The 16,080-nt window shown below is 37.2% G+C and overlaps 1 protein-coding gene across 1 annotated transcript in view; it reads right to left on the minus strand.

The window, feature by feature from the left end:
• Positions 1 to 9,139: 9,139 nt before the first annotated feature.
• Positions 9,140 to 16,080, minus strand: part of LONRF1 (LON peptidase N-terminal domain and ring finger 1) — a 38,586-nt gene continuing 31,645 nt past the window's right edge. The window contains exons 9-12 of the mRNA XM_049772430.1: positions 14,853 to 15,011; positions 14,398 to 14,560; positions 11,597 to 11,749; positions 9,140 to 10,507 (exon numbers count right to left, since the gene is read on the minus strand). Of these exons, the coding sequence (XP_049628387.1) occupies positions 10,349 to 10,507; positions 11,597 to 11,749; positions 14,398 to 14,560; positions 14,853 to 15,011 (634 nt within the window). The 3' untranslated portion in view covers positions 9,140 to 10,348. The remainder of the gene's footprint in view (positions 10,508 to 11,596; positions 11,750 to 14,397; positions 14,561 to 14,852; positions 15,012 to 16,080) is intronic.

A 16,080-nucleotide genomic window follows, 5' to 3' on the forward strand; every position in this document is an offset into this window, starting at 1 on the left:
AACTGGAAGAATAACATGGGTATGCCTTTGGAAACACCTTGGATGCAGTCGGCAGAGCCCCTCATCTGCTCCTGCCCCTTCTCCAACCCTTGTCTTAAGAGAGACCAAGGCCAATCTCTCCACCATGCAAGCTGATCTGTGCACCACTGAACCCTTCCTCAGGTGCCCCCTCCTCCCACAGAGACCTACAAAAGCTGCTCCCGAGAAGAATTTGGGCACCACCAACTTGCCCTATAAACCACCTAGAGCAGATACTGTTACCTCCTTGCATTCAGTTCTTATAATTATCCCAAGTCCCCTTGCTTGACCCTGGCCTCACTTTAGTTACACTCATCTGGTCTGTGTACCCACAAGTCAATAGGCAGAAGGTATAAGGGTAGCAGACACCGAGGATAAAGTTCTGAAGACTTGGCTCTAACCTGGGCTGAGCTGACTTATGGAAAGTCATGTCTGAAGTGTGAATACACACTTAAAATCTCTGTTCCATATACTGAGATCCTGCAGGCTTGACTTCTTCAACAAGTTCTTCTTTGCTATTGATGTTGCCTTCCCAGACTCCTATTAATAGCATTGCAGAGAAAACGCAGGCACAACTCACATGAGCCCTTTATGTTCACTGTCATCTCTCAGCAACTGCTTTGGGATTCTAACAAAGACACACACCCCTGTCCTCATCATCCTGAAGACCACATGCTCCGATGGTATTTTGAAGGTTTCAGAAGGTGAGTAAAAGCTGACTTGTCTGAGCATGCACCTGTTTGGATAACCCTGGGTACACATTAAGCAATTCCACGTTTATTGAGCAACTACTATGCTCACAAGCAGATTATAATGTCCTGTGCCGAGAACATCACTTAGATAATGTGAATTTATTCTCATAACACACTGGAGGGCCGGAGGGCAGTTCTAAGTATCTCATAGTAAAGAAGGGTTCTGTAGGGCCCGTGTCCTTTTTCGATCAGTTTCTCTTTGGTTTTGCTTGCATTGTTTATTTGTTTGTTTTGCTTATATATGATAGGAGCTAAATACAGATGGATGGAACTATAGGAAGGCGGAGAAGACTAGGAGTTCAGAGAAGTTTCACTGTTTTGTTCACATTTACCCTTTTGGCAACAAGGTAGCTAAATGCGTTTCTAGTAAAAGTTTCCTCACTAGATTATTTCACACAGCCCCCTAAGCAATATGCCATCATTTGGGGATGGTCAACACCCAGCACTGCTCAGGGTTTACTCCTGGCTCTGCATTCAGGAATCACTCCTGGCAGTGCTCAGGGGACCATATGGGATTCGGTGATCCAACACAGATTGGCCACATGCAAGAGCCTTTCCCTCTATATTCTCACCAGCCCCAATATATGGTTGTTTAAATTTCTCCATGTTATGAGTAAAATTTGATGTTACGAGTTTTTTAAAAAATTCAATCAAAAATATGAATTTAATTTTTATTTTCTGGCGTTTGTTTTTGATTTGGTTTGGTTTGGTTTGGTTTGGTTTGGGCAGCTCCTGGCTTTGCTTAGGATTTTCTGCTGCCTCTGCATTCAGGTTCATTCTTGGGAGCCTTAGGGAACTTATGTGGTGCCAGGATTAAACCTAGGTCAGCCACATGCAAGGCAAGTGTTCTACCTGCTGTATTTCTCTGGCCATTATTTCATGGTTTTTAGAAAGACTGAATAAGGTAAATGTGTACATGTAATAGTTGATATCGAATATAAAGTACATGTATATAATCATAGATATATAAATGTGAATGTAGAACTTGAAAAGATGTGTGTCCTGTTCTATTTACTGAAAAGATTTATCTATAAATAGACAAAAAACAAATACCCAAGGCAAGGTGGGTAATTTTTTCTTTATGTTGAATACCATGATTGTCTCATTTTTTAAAAGTGAGGTCATATTGTTATTTATAGTTATGCTTGTGCTGACGTATACACACTATGTTTTTTTAGTATGGGCTCATATTTATTCAAATAGATGTTACCACTCCCATTGTCAAAGCATCAATATGCCTTTTTCTTAGTTCATTTGGACCTCTGAAACCTTTGTTTCCTCTCGTAGGGGAACCTTAGAACTTGAGTTTGCTTTAGTTTCATTTTTCTGTTCCTTAGATTTGTTTCTATATATTTCACATGCATAAAATCATTTATTTGTCTATCTCCTATCTCATTTCACTGAGGATAATACTCTTGAGTTCAATGGCAAGATTACAGCTATTTTTTGTAGCTGAGCAGTATTTTGTTAGCTATACATACTTCGTTTTATTCTTTGAAAAATCTTATTACTTTATCTGTTGTTGAGATCTTAGGTTGTTTGCATACCTTGGATATTATATTATACATAGCACTTCACTGAGCGCTAGTGTGTGGATCTTTTCAGTGTTCATATATTTTTAGAGAGAACCCTAGGAGTGGATCATACTGGATCTATTTTTTTGATCTGTTTTTAACTTTGGGGGGTATATCCAGTGGTAAAATATTTCCTGTGTTACTCCTGGTTCTGTGCTCCAAAATTACTCCTCGTAGGCTCTGGGAATCATATGGGATGTTGGGGGATCGAATCTGGGTCACTGCATGCTAGAATAATGCTCTACCTACCCACTCATAGTTCTATCACTCTGGCCCCATGTTTTTTGAAAAACCTTTATATTGTGTTCCATAGAGACTGGGCCATTTACATTCCCACCAACAGTGTAAGTAGGTTACTTTTTCTAGTTCAGTGTTTCCTAAGACACCCCATTTGGAACCAGTTCTGTTCTCCATGTCAGCTCTGTCCAATAGCTCATTCCAATGAGTCACTGGAACAATTGGAGTTTTTCTAAAGAGCTGACTTCCACCATTTTAATTACACTTTTAAAACCTTTACATCAAAGGCATTGGCTCTATTACACATCAGTAACAGACAAGCTGCTGTTATAGCACTAAACACTGTGAATCTCAGTTCTCTAATGAAGTCTTATTTATTTATTTATTTATTTGGTTTTGGTTTTGGGGCAATACTCGGTGACACTCAGGAGTTACTCCTGGCCATGTGCTCAGAAATCACTCCTGGCTTGGGGGACCATATGGGACGCCAGGGAATCAAACCACAGTCCATCCTAGGCTAGTGTGGGCAAGGCATATGCCTTACCACTTGCACCGCCACTTCAGCCCCTGGTGAGTGGTGAGCACAGGTGTACAGGTGAGAACACAGCACACATAGATATACAACACATGCCATGAATACAAAGTCAAATATTAGATTGATGTGGCCACAATGAGATGTCGGCAGCCATCAGGAGCTGAAAGATGTGTGAAACCGATATTTTCCCAGGTCTTTGGAGGAAGTGTGGCCTTGTTCATGGTTTGCATTTTAGCCAAGTGAAATGGGATCTGATCTCTGTAACTAAGGATACATTTCTATGCTATCAGTTTTGTAGTCATTTATGAGAGTAGGCAAAGAAAATGAGAACACTAGGTGTTTAGGACATACTGAGATAAGTATGGGAGCTCTGTGCAGGTTTCATACACACTTAACTGACCAAGAAAATGGGGACTTGATTTATCTAGTCAGAGTGTACTCTACATTTTCTGGAAAAAACTGTTCAGGTCTGTTGTTGAGCTCATCTTTCTTGTAATAGTCACATCAGAATAACTAGAATGAGACATTGGAACCTAGGAACTATCATCACCTTTTTAAAAGTTCCTCAGTTGATTCTCAAGTGCAACTAGACTGAAAACCACCTCACCCAAGTTATTCAGATTCAAAGATCAGTCCTCCCAAGGAACTCCCATAGGCTTTTAGGTATAAATTGATTTAGAGTCTGCAAAGTATTTAACCCTTGAACAATGTGGAAAATACTACACATGAGTGGAGCATGTCTCTCTCTCTCTCTGACTCATTTCACTCAGCATAATAGTTTCCATGTCCCTCCATATATAGGAAAATTTCATGACTTCATTTTTTTCTGATGACTGCCTATTATTCCATTGTGTATATGTACCAGTTTCTTTAGCCATTCACTGGTTGTTGGGCATCTGGGTTGGTTTCAGATTCAGACTATTGTAAATAATGCTGCAATGAATATAGATTGCAGAAACCATTTTTGTATTGTGTTTTTTGTGTTTTTAGGGTATATCCCTAGGAGTGGTATAAGGACCAGTCCACGATGTGAAACTTACCAACGAGTGGTGAGTGCAGTTAGAGAAATAACAACTATCATAACAATGGTAGTGAATGCGAGAAATAAATGCCTGTCTTGAATAGAGCACGGGGTGGGAGGAGAGAGAAGGGAGAATTGGTGTGGGAATGTTGCACTGGTGAAGGGAGGTGTTCTTTTTATTACAGAAACCTGACTACACACATGTTTGTAATCATGGTGCTTAAATAAAGATATTATTTAGACTGTGAAAAATTGTGAGTGCTGCCTGTGTGTGTCTATCTCCTGTTATGTCATGTGAAACTCTAGGGAGTGGGCTGAAAAGAGGCTCCAGAAAACTCACTCTCCCAGAGAGAAAGACACAGAATGGTCTCACTCATCTAAGGGTTTTAAGAAAAATGAAAGACATTCTTGCAATATTAACTTTCAGGCACAAAAGAGAAAAGAGCTGGAAGTTACAGCTCACCTCATGAAGCTCACCACAAACAGGGATGAGTTTAGTTAGAGAAATAACTACGTTTTGAACTATCCTAATAATGAGAATGTACGAGGGAAATAGAAAGCCTGTCTAGAGTACAGGCGGGGGTTGGGTGGGGAGGAGGGAGATTTGGGAAATTGGTGATGGGAATGTTGCACTGGTGATGGGTGGTTTTCTTTACATGACTGAAATCCAAACACAATCATGTATGTAATAAAGTTGTTTAAATTAAAAAAAGATATTATTTAAAAACAAAAGTTTTGATATCTTTTGCCCACAACCAGAGCATCACTTCCAAAGCACAGAGGCTCCCATTCCTTGATCAGCACTCTCTTGATATGGGTTCAGCACCCATGACTGCAACTCAATTCTGTATTCTATTGAATCTACACTTACCGATTTATATGTGTCAGCAACTGTTTATTTGTCAGGAAGCTTTTGGGTCAAAAGTCACACAAATTAAATACTGAATTTGAGGGAAGAAAAAATTTTAGGCAAAATTTTTTGACACATAGGGGTAAATGCCCTTAACTCTTAAGTTGTTCAAAGGTTAACCTGTGAATCTTCCTGATTGTCTATTATATGGTATTTTTTGTCTTTAATGTGGTAATTGAGCTACAAGTATAATTTTAAATTGTGCCTTTTACACATTAATCCCATTATTTTCTAATAACTGAACAATACTTGAGGTTTTTTTTTTGTTTTGTTTTTTTTAAGCAATAGGAGGCATTGGTTGTTTCCAAGTTTTTCTGGCCCTAGGCATTCAAAGAATGTAATGGACTTTAAAAATCTTTAGGTACTTTTTCCAACATAAGATTGGGTCAGAGTATGAACACTTTAATGATCTTTGATATAATATTGAACTTTAATTGCTTAAAGGGATGGCTAGCAATTTACACACAACCAAAAATAAGGAGCTTTGTCTGCTTTGAGCATCACATGCTTGATGGGAACCATTACAACCATTACATGTATCGACAAGTTCTAATTCTATAGCTGTGAAGTACTGTATCCATGCACAAAGTCTGCTGTGTCAAGGGGTCAGTCATCTCCAGACCCTACTCACCCTTCCTTCTTTCTTACATGCTTTCTTGGTCAATGTGGCAGTCAGTTGGAGTCAGACTGCCTAGGTTCAAAGTCTGTTTCACTTCATCTTGGCCATCCAATTCTCCAATAAATGACTTAGTGCTTGTTCCCTCTTTTATGCATAAATACCAACACTGCAATTTTCTGAGGTTTGAATGTGGTACTCATCACATTTTGAAATTAAACCTAGATTCCTTAAGTTGTCACCAACACTTTAAGATAAATCTTTCAGGACATACTCATTTTGGTAACTAGAAAAGCTATTTGGAGGCAGAACTGTAAGGGAATCTCACTAATTTATACAGAATCATAACACAATGTTTAACTCGCTTATAGGTTACTCCTGGCTCTGCACTCAGAAATTACTCCTTGCAGGCTCAGGGACCATATGGATACAGAGAATCAAACGTGGGTTAGTCGCCTGCAAGGAAAAGACCCTAACCACTTTGCTATCACTCCGACCCTATTCTTCTCATTGAATTCATCTCATTGAGCAAGTTATTTCTTTGTGAAGTCACTGCAGGTTTTTGCCTATTTCAGTTTACCTTATTCTCTTCACATAGATGACTTTAGTCCTTGAGAAAGGAAGCATATTTTATCAATCTTGCTGTGAAAAAACTACTTGAATTATTTATTTCTTCTCTAAGTTTCGTCTTTGGGCTATATACCCTATAGTGCTTAGCCATGATCCCTGGCTGGCAATGTTTAGAAAGCATCAAAGCTGTCACATGCAAAGCAAGTGCCTTACTTTTTATTTCTCCAGACTTAAAAAAACTCTGGGCAGTATTTAAAGTTTGGTTTCCTCTATGTCCCAATTTTTTCCTCATGCTTCATTGATCCCTACATTTGTTCTTGAAAGGGCCCCAACTCACACCTGTACGATTAATCTGCATTCACTTTTACCACTTAATTTTATCATCCATTCATTGACTGAAGAGATTTGAGTTTCTGATTCCAGGCTCTCAGCAGCGCACTAATTTGGCGCGAGGATTCAGAGAAGGGGCTGTTTTGCTTTTAGTTTAATTCCCTGATCTTATTTGGAATTACACATCTTTAAATTCAAGGATGAGCTTGTCATCCTACTAGTATTTTGTTGTGTATGTAAACATTTTATGGGATTATTATGTTACTGACTGTACTCTGATCAGTGTTTGTGCCCTCCCCTAGGGTGTGACCTGGCATTCTGCCCCCACCCTAGGGTGGTACCTGATTCTGCTTCCACCATTGGGTGGTATCTGATCCCACTATTGGGTGATACCTGATTCTGGGGGATAAAAACTAGGGTCTGTGGAAGGCGGGGGGCTTTTGGCTGGAACTGATGCAGAGGCTTTGGACTTCAGTCTTGTCCACCGAATAAAGCTAATATTTCCACAAGCATGACTGTCTGCGAGCTGTTTACCCGCCGCTTTACCTCAGAACTGCCGCCTGAACAGGGTGGCAGACACGTGCTCAGAGCTGGAGGGGAAAGACCTCATCCTCCATCCCTCCATCAGTCAACCTCTTCAGGAGCTGACTTGCAACAGTATTTTTCCTCAAGTTCTAGGATATCAGTCTGTTCTACATGGTAATTTGGGTTGCCTGTTTATTTCTTGGAGGCTGTTTTGGACAGGAAACTATCTTTGTGACTGCTGATAGACACTGCTAACTAAGTAGGCCAGTGACTAATTGTCTGTGAGTGTTTACAGTCTAATGAAGACTTGTAGTGAGTTTTTGTGGGTTCTGACTGGATCACTGGAATCTATATTCAGAGCTTTGGATGGAGAACTACTATTGTTGCTTGATGCCCAGTTTCAATGAGACAGGAAAATGAACATGTCAAGGGTTTACTCTCCCAAGGGCATCTCCTCTAATCTGGGGTTTCCCTGAAGCCTTCCACTTTATAAAACTCATCTGCTCTGCTCTTCTGGATTTGTCTACATTTCCAAAATTCAGAAATTCTTTGGGAAGGTCAACGAATGGGTCTTGCCATCTTTAACCAATCTCCCTTCTTAGCTGGCATTGATCTCAAAATTTCTCTCAGTGAGCAGCCTGTCTTGGAACTTAATTCTAAAACTAGACACTGGTTACAGTACTTTGAGGAGAGGTTCCTAGTATTTGTTGTCTTCCATATGTACCAAAGTAAAATAAGACCTCAGAGATCAAGATCAGAAAGAATCAAACAGGTGGAGTGAGACTAGCATAAGACACAAGAGGTAGCTATTGAGGCTTAAAATATTGAACCCGTAACAGAATTTAATTATTTAATAGACAAGAAAAAGAATTCTGAACACTGTAATTTGGGGGTTTTTGGGGGCCAGGCTCAGGATTACGACAGATCACTCCTGGCCGTGCTCTAGAGATCACATATGATGCCTGATCTGGCGTTGTGTGTGTAAGGCAAGTACCTTGACCTCATACTCTTTCTCCATCACCTCTAAAATAAACCTTATTAGATGTGCAATAGAAAAAAATTAAAATATTTAAAAAATCTTGAAGACTGAAATTATGTATCATAGTGTCAACTAGTAAATCAAACTCCTGAATTTCCACTAATGTGTGTATGCACATGAACAGCACTGAATGCCCACTGATGTGTGTGTATACAGGCACATTACAGAGCTAAATTCAGCAACAGGACACTCCTATTGTCACATGATACATGATTTTGAGAACTATGGAAGTAAACAACTCATACTATCCACACTACTGAGCAAAAATAAAATATTTATTATAAAAAAGTGCTGATATTTCTTGTGGAGAAGAGCCCATTCTTTAGATGATCTTTTCTGCCAGACCAAGGAACAAGTTCTCAATTAGCAAAAGTGTGGGTGAAAAGGGTAGTCCCCAAGGTATGTATCTCTAACGTTTTTTTAAATTCAATATTCAAAGATGACTTCATCTTTGAAAAATTTGAGTGGAAAATTAGAGGTTGAAATGTTTAAGTATTTAACCAGGAGTTATTTCAAACAGGTAACAATATATAAAAATTTTATCTTTATCATTAAAGATCATGGATTACAGGAGGAGATGTGAAGGTCCCAGAAGTGCTCACTGTGTTCTGGCTAACTGCCTACAATTCAATGCAAGGGTTCAAGGACGCAGTGCCAGGGATTACCTGGCCATCCCTGCAATGTTCACAGACACCAGGGCCACAGAGTTCAAGCAAGGGTCGGCTGCATGCAACGCAGGCACTATCATCCCTGTGCCATCTCTCTTGCTCCTGAGGAATCACCACTTTTTAAGAAGTTGAAAAGTAATATTTAAAGAATAATTCTAAGACCAAATCTTCCTTCAGACATTGTTGTTTGGTCAAAGCATCATCCCAAACAATATTTAAAAATTACAGTGGCTGTCTCAGGTCATAAAACAGAAAATGGAATTTAAGTGATTTTTACTTGATGTACTATAATAATTCCTGCACTGACCTCTTTCTAACAGTACCTGAAATTTAAAGAAAAAATTTTATGAATTTAGCTTTTATTCAAAATTAAATAAGCAAAAGCAAAAATTTTAAGAAACTTTTACAAATTACATAAAAGAAAGTTAATAAGGACAGTCACAAGTTTGCAACAAATAATTACAAAAGTATCTAGGGCAGCATGAATATAAACCATGTCACAGCATGGTGATCTAATTGTGGTATGAATAAGGCATAACTAACATTTGCACCAAGACCAGAATTTAAAATTAAAACATACTTTAAAAGCTTCGTTCTACATTAAGCTGCTTCTCTCTCTCCAGATCCTTAATGGGATTATACTAGTAATTGTTTTTAACAATACACCATGTTAAACTATACATTACATAGATGGGCAGTTAATGTGAAAAGCCCCCTTAAATGTACAAACTAACTGGTACTGAATTGAGTTTTCCATTTACCTTTATGTACAATTGAATGTAAACCATATTTTCACAGTTTTAAGTGTTTTATGAATAGATGCACAGTACCATGTCAGGTTTGCAATTGTTCCTGAAAACTGGCTCTAGGGTCTGCATCCAATGCCTGTTAGCCACTGGGATGCAAGTATTTACATAAATAAGAAACTGTGTCATAGTCAATGGTCAAGACAGTTTCGCAAGAGCAGTATTCCAACGCAGAGTGATACTCAATACCATAGTTTACATACTTGTGCAAATAAAAGCATTAGGAGAGATTAAATTTGAGGCAAATTCAATTTGCAAAAACTTGAACACTACTGTTGTAAACTTGGGCAATAAATAACCCTCAGGCAAGTTCTGCTCTCTATGGCTTTTTTTTCTTTTATGTTAAAGCCAGAGAAAATGTTCTCACACACACACACACACACACACACACACAAACACACACACACACACATTCTCTCACTCATAGACACACATTCAGAAACACTCCATACATACACAGAGTTGTCATTTCATTTTAGAATACGGTACATAGTGCAACATTATCACAATGTAGAGGTTTAACACACATTCAGTGCGTGTTTTTCTGTGCAAGTTCTTAGTGGTCTAAATCCTAGTTGAAGGTATTCATTTGCAGAACCACATGATTCAGGAGGTTGAAGGAGAAAAAAAAAACAAAAACCAGTTCTGTTACATTTCTCAAACCAGCACTGGATGTGCAAAGGCAGCGGACAATCTGGCCATTAACACAGCCAGATTAGAGAAACTTTAGAGGAAGATCCAAGTTAGTTACTTAGATTGGTCTCTAGAGAAATAGGTCAGTATATGCTGTATCTTTGTCAAGCGTTCTTTCAAAGACTTCATTGACAAAACTGAGAGTTGATACCGGGGATCTACAGGAAGAACTGCCAGGAGCCACCAACACCAGGCAGGTCCATTAGGGGTTGCCTACAAAGAGTCAACATAGCATAGTATTAACAAAACAAATACTTTAGCTAACAACTATAATAAGACAAGAACAAGGTACTCTTTGCTTTGTCAATATCTAGCTCAAATTCTTTCAACGATTATATAAAAGCTTTCTTATTATTGTGCTCTTGTGAATAGGAAAACTGAAGATCAGAATAATGTCAATTGTTCAAGATCTCTCAGCTTATATGAGGTAAAGTCATGATACAAATCCAGATCTGACTCCTATAGAACCAAATCTTTCCTCTGCACCAACCATAGTGCCCTAACACAGAGTTTCTCAACTTGTCCATTACAGTAACATCTATTACCTCTCAATATTTGTATGCCTTACAGCAATCCCTTTATTATGTAACTGATGAACATTTTATTCAGTTCAAAATGAGAAAGACTGCAAAATAATTTCATGAGGAGTCGAGAAGTTGGGGATAAAAGGATAGGTGAGAAACCACATTTTAAAAACATACAGAATACTACACTTCACACTGACCAAATAGTCACAGCAACAGTAGACAGGTTTCAAGGCATACCTGTTGCACAGACAATTTATTGAATTGAACCATATTCTGTTTTTCAATGCATGCCTTTCCTTGTAGAAAATCCCCAGTTAAAGATCTTTCCTTCTCTGGCACTCACTCCTCTTGGGTCTCAGCTGTTACCTACTTTTATCACCTGCTTCTATAAAACATGGTGGATACCACTGCTATAGAGAATATAACCAGGATTCTAAAGATGAAAGGTCAAAAAAAAAAAAAAACAAAACCCCACAAAACCTTATCAAAATGTGAAACCAAAAATGAACAATTTACTAATTTGAATTCAGACAAAAATGGAGACTTAAAAACAGTATCAGATGGGGCAGGAGTGATGGTGCAGCAGTAGGGTGTTTGCCTTGTACTCGAATCCAGGACGAACCACAGTTGGATCCCCTGGCATCCCATATGGTCCCCCAAGCCAGGGGCGATTTCTGAGCGCATAGCCAGAAATAACCCCTGAGCATCACCGGTGTGGCCCAAAATCCAAAAGATAAATAAATGAAACACAAGAAAACAATATCAGTCATTATACCTGGAGGTTTTCTTCCCTCTCGGGCATTGATCCAAAATGCTGAAGGATTTGGCTTCGAAATCTGTCTCGTAAATTTTGAAACCAGCTGCAGGCTTGAGAGTATACCATATCATGAAGCTGTCTGAGATTCTTTATTTCATCTTCATCTTCAACCTAGAAATGAAATGCAATACTAAGTAAGATTTCTAACTTTTCTGTCTATACCAACTCTATCAAAATGGGAAGAAACAAACAAAAAAGCCCACCATAACATAAAATAGGCACTGCCTTTTTCAGTGGTTAAACAGGAAGTTATTATTCTTAGGCTACATATTATCATCTGCTTCTCCTTCACACAGGACAGATTAGAGACAATAGGGACTGACTATCTGACCTTGCCATATTAGCAAAGAGACACTACAGAATTCAAATATCAGTCTTCCAATTAGAGGGACTCCATTTCATATATATTAACTTACCAACATGCTTCAAGGCTAATATTAAAGACAATGAAGGAACTCTTGGAAGCATTCTAAAATATATACACTTTTAAAGCTCTTAAGAAAAAGTCTTGAAATGTACTTTTGGGAGCACAGTATTAATGCAATTAATGCCACTCAACTGTACATTTTACCTTTTTTATAGTTTACCATAATAATAAGTTTTTAAAAAAGGATAGGGGAGACATATGATGGAAATAGTCATTTCAGTTTGAGAATGACTATATAAGATTCAGCCTCCAGATATCACATATTAGATTTAATATGAACAGGAAATAGTTGTATTTTATTAAAATTATGTTAAAACATACTGCTGTGACCTCAGACAAAATTCAACAAGTTAAACCATGGGCTTTTTGTACACAAAGAATGATAAATATTTTAAGAATCTGGGTTGGATAAAGGAACTGGCAAAAAAAATTACATAGAAATTCTGAAAGCAAACTTCTTTTAAGGAATGTCACTGTAATAATAATATAGATTTAAATTTTTAGTAAGCCATAAAAATATACTATGCTAAGAGAAACTAAGTCTGATATTATAAATAAAAATAACAAGAAAGCATTTATAAAATGGAGTAATTATACAGATGAATCCACTAAAATGAGAAAAGTTACCAGACATTTTGAAGACCACAAGACAAAGGTGTCAGTTTCCTAAACTCCATCCCCATAATGCTTTAACAATGCTACTCTGTTGTCATGTTTATATCTAGTAATATATACATCTATTTATTCTGAAGACTGTAAAAAAAAACTAATATATGAATTTGAAACAAAATTGAAATTGGCTTAGCTTATATCAAATGAAAATTTCAACACCCAGGACACTTCAGGCATAGTATATATAAAAAATATTGTTGTAGTTTTCCAACAGAACCATATAACATGAATCATTTTGTTCTGCCTCATGAATTGAGGTGGGAAAAATGAAGGGTATCCAGACCAAAGAGTCGTATGAACTTTTGAGTGGAAATAAAAATTGACCAGACTCAAAACATCAAACCCAAAGTTAATGACAACAGAATTGATACCCGATCAACAACAAGCTATACACAGAGAGGAGCAGTTAACATTAGCAGACCAGAGAAGGGGGCTAAGAGAGGGAGATATGGGACGCATGCTGGGAATAGAGGTGGAGGGAGGACAACACTGGTGGTGGGCATGGCCCTGATTTATTGTCACCATGTACCTTAAACATTACTGTTACTATGAAAGATTTGTAATTCACTTTGGTCACAATAGAGATTATTTAAAAATATTATTCCAAAAAAGAAAGAAAAAATATTATTCCTATAGTCTTTAGAGTGAGACAGGGCAGGCAATTATTTAGTCAGGCTAATCAAGTTAATTGGCATGAATGCAATATAATATAATAATAAAGGATAGAACTTGGAATCAGAATGCTGATGCAATCATTTCAATCTTACTACCTATAGGAAAGAACTTTACATAAGTTTAATTAACATATCGGAACCTACTTCCCACATCTCCTATTTCCTGGAGTTGTGAAAATTGAATGAGCTAAGCTTTACAGAAATACTTAATGCCGATAATATACTATTTAAAATAAAAGTCCTAATTAGATCCCTAAAGAAGTGATAGTGTAAAAACCTGTTTTTATTGTGTCTTCCCAAAATAAATCACCTTTAATTTGATATTTATAGCTTTTTTTTTGGTACATAAAATGATTGCAGATTATAAATTAGGTACAGGAAACTGGAAAAGCACCATTTTAACAATGTCTAAGGTTATTATAAAATCCTCCTCAGGAAGGATATCACCAGTCTATCACCAGCAGACCTCACAGTGCTTTACATATCTGATTCACAGATTTTGAACATAACAACCAACTATATCTATTTTATCTTTATGGTTGTCTTTGGCACATATTACTATATAGCATAATTCGTAAAGGACATGATGTGTTTCCTTTGCATCAAAATTTAATTTACTTATTATAAATTAATAAATTCTTAAAAGGTTGGATATTTTTTAATTTTAATGTAATGAAAAGCCTACTCAGTTAACTGCCACTGCTAAGTTCTCACCGATTATGAATCCATACATGCACAAATGTGCAGACATAATCATCCATCCTTGGCACTGTGCTGATTGTTGAACCTGTATAAACGAAGAATCCCAAGTTCTCTTGGAATTCATAGTTAGTAAGAGCAAGATTTTTAAAAGGTAACTTAGAACTCATTTCTGAACCTCTTAATGAGGTTCTCTAATATGAAGACATATATAACATTTTGTATGCCTGTATGATGCATGGGTCAAATCATACCAATGTGTGCTGGGAAAGAATATGTATTAGTACCTTAACATCTTCCAGATATTCAATATCCGCAGTGCAATATCCATCTTTCATTCCTCTCTGTAAAACTCTAAATCGCTTTCCTCCAACTGTATCAACCACAGATCTTCCATCAGGTAAGAAATGTACATTTCTAATTTGTAACATACAACCATAATCTGCAAAACTAAAGGAAAAATTCTGATTAGTATCAAAGTTCAAGTAACATGTATGCAAGTTGAACCACATTAAAAGTAAATTCCAGGGACTAGAACAATAGCACAGCAGGTAGCGCATTTGTCTTGCATGCAGATGACCCGGGCTGGATTCCCAGCATCCCACATGGTCCCTTGAGCAGAGAGTCAAGAGTAACCCCTGAGCACCACCAGGTCTGGCCCAAAAACCAAAAACCAAAAAAAAAAAAAAAAAAAAAGTGAATCCAATATAAATACAGAATATTTAGGCACACAAAATCCTACCTATTTTGTGTATCACTGACACACATTCCAAATTGCTTAGTTCCAGTTTGTATACTTCTTCGAATCATCAATCTATATCTTGGCTCAAATACATGAAGAGGACAAGGCACAGTGGGGTAGGCCATAGTGCAAACAAATATTGGAACATTCTTGGTCAAGCTGAAGAAATAAAAGGTTTTATTATTATATAACAGAAGATACAGCAAAATTGAGGTATGTTTGTTGTTTGCTAAATTAACATGAAATTAACATAAACAAAAACAAATTAGCTCTAAGATGATTTTTATTCTTGAAAAAATAAGAATTAGCACTTCCTTTATTCATGTCACATTGATGCAAATACTAAAACTATATTGTGATCCTCTTATTTTTTGAGGGAGTTATGTATGAGAAACCAAATTTTCATAAAGCCAAGTATATAAACCAAAAGGCGATGGTTACCTCTTTTATATTAAAATCCATTAAAGGTATTTATGATAGTTAATACATTTCATCAATAGTCATTCGAACAATTTTTAAAATGATCTACCACAATAGATAAAAAGCAAATTATTGAAAATTCTTGGCATTAAACATTTTTAAACACTACAGAAAATTTTATGAGATAACATTTTCTCAGATAAATGATACATTCCCATTAAAATGATCCAACAATTATTTATTGCCAAATTTGCTGGCAGGAAATAAGGACAAATGCAATGCCCATTTTGGACAAGGGAAAAAAGAAAATGCAGTGCAAGGCCGGGTGGGAAGTGGCCAAAAAATTGGGCTATGTGCGTCAAAAACTTTTTAACAATTCATAGCCTTTCCATCAACAAGCACTTTTAGAAATAACAGCAAATGCTTTAAGAATGTAAATGGCAGAGGCCAGAGCAGTGGCTCAGTGGTAGGGCATTTGCCTTGCACGCGGCTGACCTAGGACGGACCGTGGTTTGATCACCTGATGTCCCATATGGTCCCCCAAGCCAGGAACGATTTCTGAGTGCATAGCCAGGAGTAACCACTGGCATCACTGGGTATATTAATATCTTAACATCTTCTAGATAGTCAATGTAAACAGTAGTAGTGAAACTTGAAGCAAAGAGTATTGGTGAAATGAATTATGATATAAGATAATGGTGATCCACTTTGAATTAAAGGGAATAGCATCTTTCCATCATATTCCCCTTACTTTTTTTTTTTTTTTTTTTTGGTTTTTGGGCCACACCCGGTGACGCTCAGGGGTTAC

The sequence above is a fragment of the Suncus etruscus genome, chromosome 4 (assembly GCF_024139225.1).
Source record: "Suncus etruscus isolate mSunEtr1 chromosome 4, mSunEtr1.pri.cur, whole genome shotgun sequence".
NCBI classification, from domain to species: domain Eukaryota; kingdom Metazoa; phylum Chordata; class Mammalia; order Eulipotyphla; family Soricidae; genus Suncus; species Suncus etruscus.